Raw genomic sequence first — 6,567 nt, forward strand, 5'->3', positions numbered from 1 at the left:
ATGACACGTCACCGTTTAAAATAAAGGGGAAACTCTGCAACAGCTTCCAACCATTTCTTGACTTGCAGCATTTGATTATTTTGCTGCCAACACTGAGACCTCATCCTCTCTCTCAGGGAAAACATTTTGAAGACAGCCAAAGCTTTGGTTGAGGACACAAAGATGCTGGTATCTGGAGCAGCTTCCGGTCAGGACAAGTTGTCTCATGCGGCCCAGTCCTCTGCCAAAACCATTACCCAGCTCACAGATGTGGTCAAACTGGGAGCTGCCAGTATTGGCTCTGAGGACCCAGAGACACAGGTTGACTGCTATTTTTATTTATACATTTTTTTTATATCTCCCCGTATTTTCTGTATTTTTTGGGGGGGAGACAGAAGACGTGATTCTAAAACAACATTTGAGAGGTTCATCCCTCTCTGAGGGGGACCCGGGATAAACTGGTGTTTTTATCTGCTTCTTATAGGTGGTTCTGATAAATGCTGTCAAAGACGTAGCCAAGGCTCTGGCTGAGCTCATTAGCGCCACCAAGTGTGCAGCAGGCAAGACGGCGGATGATCCATCGATGTACCAACTGAAGAGCGCCGCCAAGGTGAGGGGGGGGTCAGAGGATCTGCAGGCTCTGGGCTTGAATATCATTAAATGTGGGGTCCCTGATGTTCAGATTCAGAAATCTGAAAATAATCTAGTCAGACTGTATACATTTCACAAATCGTCAAGAATTGTTATCAAACGGTTACAGCGCCCCGGCTGGCAGGGTAAAGTTAACTCTTTCAGTGCCATTGACATCTATTCTAAACCCAGACATTCACTGCCAACCCTGACATCGAATTCTGCCTCTCTTCAATGGCCAATAACTCCAGAACAGAAAATGGTAGGAACACATGATGAAAGAAGAGACTTCAATCTTTAATTTGTTGGGTTCGACAGTTGCATAGTCATCATAGTGCAAAATATTCTGTATGCCTTGAAAAACAGGGCAAAATGAGTGAAGACTGGGGCACTCAGCATATAGCTGAGCTGAAAATGGCTGACACTGAAAGAGTTAAACAAAATTGGTGTAGTGATGCAAATATATATTTTTTTAAATCTAAAATTAGCTAAATCCCCGGCTTCAACACCCCCTCACTGCTGATTATCACCTTGATCTGACTGTGATGTTTCTTTTTTTATGTAAAGTGTCACTTTCAGAGTCTGAAGCAGCCTTGCAGGTGATAACAGGATACGTCATCTGCACAGTTAAGACCTGACAAAAACAAAAACCTCCTGGGAACCATTTGTAGAATTTAACCTTGTGTCTTATTGGCGATCTTGATTAGTAGGTTCTGTGCGCCCCCTGTCTTTTTCTCTGATGCATTACATCCTCATTGTCCCGTAGGATTAATTCAGAATCACATTCAATGATACAACAACAGGATGAGCAGCCGCGTTAAAATATGAATTACAAATTAATATTCTTATTAATATTCAATGCTCTGATGCACAGCCTAGATTTAACGTTGCTGTGAAATGTTGTTATCCAACAATAACTTGATCAGATTGTGTAATTGTTTCCATGCTTTCATTTCTCTGTCAGGTGATGGTGACAAACGTCACGTCTCTTCTGAAGACGGTTAAGGCTGTAGAGGACGAGGCCACCCGGGGCACCAGAGCGCTGGAGGCCACGATCGAGTGCATCAAGCAGGAGTTGTCGGTGAGCTGAGGTGGATGGATGCTGCACAGAACTAATGCCCAAACAAAAAAGGGTTACATGACATCAAATGGCATCCTAGATAGATCAGTAACATTTTGCTAGATGATGAATAGAATAACACAAGAAGTGCTGATTTTGTTTCTGTCCCCTCCAATGGGGGGGCGTAGAGTTTTACTCTGAACTCTCAGATGACACCCCCTCCCCTGTCATCTCCAGGTGTTTCAAGCCAAAGATCCTCCAAACAAGACGACCACTCCCGAGGAGTTCATTCGCATGACAAAGGGGATAACCATTGCAACTGCAAAAGCAGTGGCTGCTGGGAACTCTGCCCGGCAGGAGGACATCATCCACACAGCCAACCTGAGCCGCAAGGCTATGTCAGACATGCTCACCACCTGCAAGGTTGTTTCTCTCTCTCAGATATACTCATTGATATATTTACACAGCTAATAAAGGAAGGTTTGACGTTCCTCTTGAACCTGCCCTTCAGCAAGCAGCCTATCATCCAGAGGTCAGTGATGAGGTGAGGACCAGAGCGCTGACATTTGGATCGGAGTGTACAACTGGATACATCGATCTGCTGGAACAAGTGCTACTGGTAGGTTGAACATTGTGTCCATGAGGATACTCAGAGCGAGAGAGATGTTTGTCAGCTTAGAATGGTAGATGTATGAAGAGTATACGGCTGGAATGCACCAGCCATAGGGAATATATGAGGTTACGCACATCTGTTCATAACAGGAAAGAGTCTATCCACAGCTCTGAATCTAATGCTTGTTGGTTCATATTTTCCTAGGAAAGATTTTTACCAGGAGTGGGGACATCAAAAATATTCTCTTTATATATAACACATATATATCAAAGTACACTATTTAACAAAGTTTTTACATAAAGTGTGCTTTTTTTGTTTTTACATCTATATGAAACTACAAAAAAAGACTAAATTGCCATATTTTTAGGGATACAGAACATCTTTGAAACTACTGCTTCCTTTTTTCCGGCGCACACAACCACGTGTGTTATTGCATGACTTTTCAAGCAGAATAGGGCTCTTTGAATGTGTGTGTATGATTGTGTGTGCAGGTCCTTCAGAGGCCCACTGGAGAGCAGAAGCAGCAGTTGGCGGCGTGCTCCAAGCGAGTGGCCGGAGCGGTCACCGAGCTCATCCAGAGTGCCGAGGCCATGAAAGGTAATGGCTCTCACACATACAGTGTAATATGGGATGAATACAGGAACCTGCCTGCTGATGGAGCATCAAACATCTGCCATTTTTTATACCCCCAGTAGGAGGTGACTCCATCTATATCTAATTCTCCAAACAGCTATAGAACCGGACCATTATTATGTTGATAATATACCTGTCCTCCGTTTTCTTTTTTTGCAACAGATGGAGGTAAGTTAGTAATGCTTTCTGTATGCTTATGTTTTGCCTTTTGTGAGCTGAACACTTTCTCTCTTCAGCCTGGACTCGTTTAATCTCATTCTCAAGCCCAGCTGCTCGCAGGCTTCTGAAGTCGTTTTTATTTTCCCCATCCTGCTTTTGTTTTATGTTAAAGAAATCACTCCATCTTCATTGCAGTGAATGCCACTGCATTGTGTCCATCAGCCATGCATGGGATGCAGTGTAGTATTTTCCTTTTCCTTCTTCTGCGTGATCACAGTGTTGTTGTTCTGTGCGTGAGTTTCCTTCCTTTGGTTTTGGATTTTCAACTTACCGGTCTGTATGCATGCCTGTCTCAGGTTCAGAGTGGGTGGACCCAGAGGACCCAACAGTGATTGCAGAAACAGAACTGCTTGGAGCAGCTGCATCCATTGAAGCTGCAGCTAAGAAGCTGGAGCAACTTAAACCCCGAGCCAAGCCCAAGGTGAGCGACTGCACTCACTGGAATTGGGGGTTTATAACCAATTTTACTGTAGACAAAAGTGTGTTTTTAAATCCATAGCGTGTGTGTTACATCCCAGTAGAACCCTTTACAGTATAACCCTGTGTACTTGTGGGAATTTTCCCCGTTCAACCTTTCACTTTAGATCAGATGTCTGTGGACTTTGGAGCTCCTTCCTCTGTCATGTCTCGATGCGGGACCCGTCATTAACTTTCCTCAGTGTTCTTTGCATCTGTTGTCTGTTGCGTGTTTGTGCGACGCTCCTCGTCTTTTGTCGTCTCTTCCCCGTTTTAACATTTCCATCACAATTAATCTAACCTCAGTTGAAAATCCAGACCCAAACCGTTTTATATTTAACTCCAGTAACGATCATATACACTCATGTCTGGTATCCATGATCCTTGAGTTTGTAGTTTATGCTGCCCCCCCCCCCATATTATATCCCATTCTTCCATACCACAGATTTATTTTCCTCTCCTCCAGTCATCCATCCTCCTGTGGTAGCTCTAGCTAAAGCCTGTCCCAGTATATGTCCTCTGGCTCCCAGTTAACCCTCCCCCTCCCCCCTCCTTGCCCGCCCCCCACCAACGGAGGCCTTCTCTGCAGGGCTCTGTCTGATATGTTTGATATATTAGGTTGTTATTCAATCCCAACTATATATCAAACATATTCCTACAGTGTCCCGCTCTGTCTACAGACTTGTGGTGTGACTGTTTTCGTGTGTGAAAGTGTGTGTGCTTTTAAAGGCTGGCTGTGATTGGGTGTCCTCCTTACCTGCTCTTACCATTTTTAAAACGATGCTCTGTTTCCCACCTGTGTGAAGCTTTTGGGGATCATCTTTTTTTCTCTCTCTCAATCACTAAGCTTGTCAGTCTTGATGGGGAAAATTATTTTAAAGTAACTTTTAAAAAAAATTATAATTGAAAGATTCTGTTTGAATCTTTCTGGTACTGAAGATGAAACGTATTAATCCTTGAGAGGCATTCTGTGTGACTGACTGGTCTCCCTCTTTCTCAGCAAGCAGATGAGACACTGAACTTTGAAGAGCAGATCCTGGAGGCAGCCAAGTCCATCGCCGCGGCCACCAGCGCTTTGGTCAAATCGGCCTCGGCTGCACAGCGAGAGCTCGTGGCTCAGGGTAAAGTGGGCCTCATCCCGGCCAATGCTGTGGACGACGGACAGTGGTCCCAGGGACTCATCTCTGCTGTAAGGATGCAAGAAAATGCACTTCAGTGCGGCAGGATTCTGTCTCGTGATAGTGCACCGATTCTCTAAACAATGTCGTGATTTTTAATTAGAAAATTTACATGAAAACAGTTGCAGCAGTCTTGATTCATGCAGTTCAGCAAAGTTTTTATTTATCTTCACTTGACTTTTTTTTCCAAGTTCTCAACGTGGTTCAAAAGTTCCTTACATTGAATTTATTTAGTCTTTGCCCACTTATACCTTGTATAAAACATACGACCCAACTGTTCCATCTCTTGCGTTCTACTGTGTTAACAAGCAGTTTGGTTCTTGTGCCCATTCTCGCTCCCCTGATTCTGTGATTAGATATACTGGGTTCAATCTTCGATACTAGTTTGCTGACGTAGCACGTTTGATGATCTTTTTCTATCAGGCCCGTATGGTGGCAGCCGCGACCAGCAGCCTCTGTGAAGCGGCCAACGCTTCGGTGCAAGGCCAGGCAAGTGAGGAGAAGCTCATCTCTTCAGCCAAACAGGTGGCTGCCTCCACTGCCCAGCTGCTGGTGGCCTGTAAGGTGAAGGCTGACCTGGATTCTGAAGCCATGAGGAGACTGCAGGTACAGAAAGCCGTTTGCTGCTGTTCTGCGAAGTTCTTTTTGCAAGAGGTTCTGACTTGAGGCCACAACCTGAGTGAAAATGCGATGACTTTATTGACTTTAACACGAAATTATTGTTTTGTTTTCTAGTTTGCGCAGCTATTTCTTGTTCTCAGCTTATCTGTACTTCCAATAGATCGCTGGGAATGCAGTAAAGAAGGCATCAGACAACTTGGTACGAGCCGCTCAGAAGGCAGCGTTTGACAAAGCAGATGATGACAATGTGGTGGTCAAGAACAAGTTTGTGGGTGGAATAGCACAGGTGAGAATGTTGAACAGCGTTAAACATCGTTAAACAGAGTTAAACACTCGGACTCGCCTCCATTATCTGGCCTGATGTTGATGAAATGGAAATCCCAGTCCTGTTTAGCTACCATCTAACCTTGATGACTAAACCTCACAGAATAATCATTTTCTTCATTTGACACAAGGGATTTTTTTTTTTTACTGTTACATGCAAGTAACATCGGCCTGGATGTAACATAGGATAGCAAATGTACAGAAATACTCCAACCATCAAGGAAGGAAGGCTTGATGGATGGATGGTAAAGAAATTCAGAATCGATTCCCCTTTATCCAACGATGTGCAAATCTGAACAAATAGAGGACTCTTTTTGGAAAAGCCCCTTTTTAGCTGCTACCTTCAATCATTTGACAGTCTCGACTAACAAATACAGTTAACATATTGTTTTGTCCAGATCATTGCAGCCCAGGAGGAAATGCTGAGGAAGGAAAGAGAACTGGAAGAAGCCAGGAAGAAGCTCGCTCACATCAGGCAGCAGCAGTACAAGTTCCTGCCCAGCGAACTGCGAGAGGACGGCAACTAACAATCCAAAGGGACGCATTACTCCTCCATGCGCAGTGTGAAGGCCACGTGCTTATTAATGAGTGAATCTGTGTCCTTTCCAATGGCACATGTGAACAACTATATGGCTACAGCGCCTTCAGGTGTGTTGTGACTGACTTCAAGCCGAAACGCCCAGGTCTGCAGTGAACAGCACGGCGACGGTCATCAGTGAGGCTGTTTTAAATACGACTGCTTGAAGCGACTGCCTTCTGAAAACAACTCGATTGTAGTCATTTGACTTAAGAACGGCTTTTTGTCCTCACGAGTATCGCAGAACTACCTTTGTTCAAGTAATCTGAACCAGAAT

General features: G+C 44.3%; 1 protein-coding gene across 1 annotated transcript in view; it reads left to right on the top strand.

Annotated features, from left to right (window-relative positions):
- tln2a (talin 2a) overlaps positions 1-6,240 on the top strand; it is a 34,433-nt gene extending 28,193 nt beyond the window's left edge. The window contains exons 46-56 of the mRNA XM_068742103.1: positions 117-300; positions 464-589; positions 1,574-1,690; positions 1,907-2,092; positions 2,181-2,288; positions 2,774-2,879; positions 3,431-3,555; positions 4,591-4,779; positions 5,192-5,374; positions 5,550-5,675; positions 6,112-6,240. Of these exons, the coding sequence (XP_068598204.1) occupies positions 117-300; positions 464-589; positions 1,574-1,690; positions 1,907-2,092; positions 2,181-2,288; positions 2,774-2,879; positions 3,431-3,555; positions 4,591-4,779; positions 5,192-5,374; positions 5,550-5,675; positions 6,112-6,240 (1,579 nt within the window). The remainder of the gene's footprint in view (positions 1-116; positions 301-463; positions 590-1,573; positions 1,691-1,906; positions 2,093-2,180; positions 2,289-2,773; positions 2,880-3,430; positions 3,556-4,590; positions 4,780-5,191; positions 5,375-5,549; positions 5,676-6,111) is intronic.
- The last annotated feature ends 327 nt before the right edge of the window (positions 6,241-6,567 follow it).

The sequence above is a fragment of the Brachionichthys hirsutus genome, chromosome 1, assembly GCF_040956055.1.
Source record: "Brachionichthys hirsutus isolate HB-005 chromosome 1, CSIRO-AGI_Bhir_v1, whole genome shotgun sequence".
Lineage (NCBI taxonomy): Eukaryota > Metazoa > Chordata > Actinopteri > Lophiiformes > Brachionichthyidae > Brachionichthys > Brachionichthys hirsutus.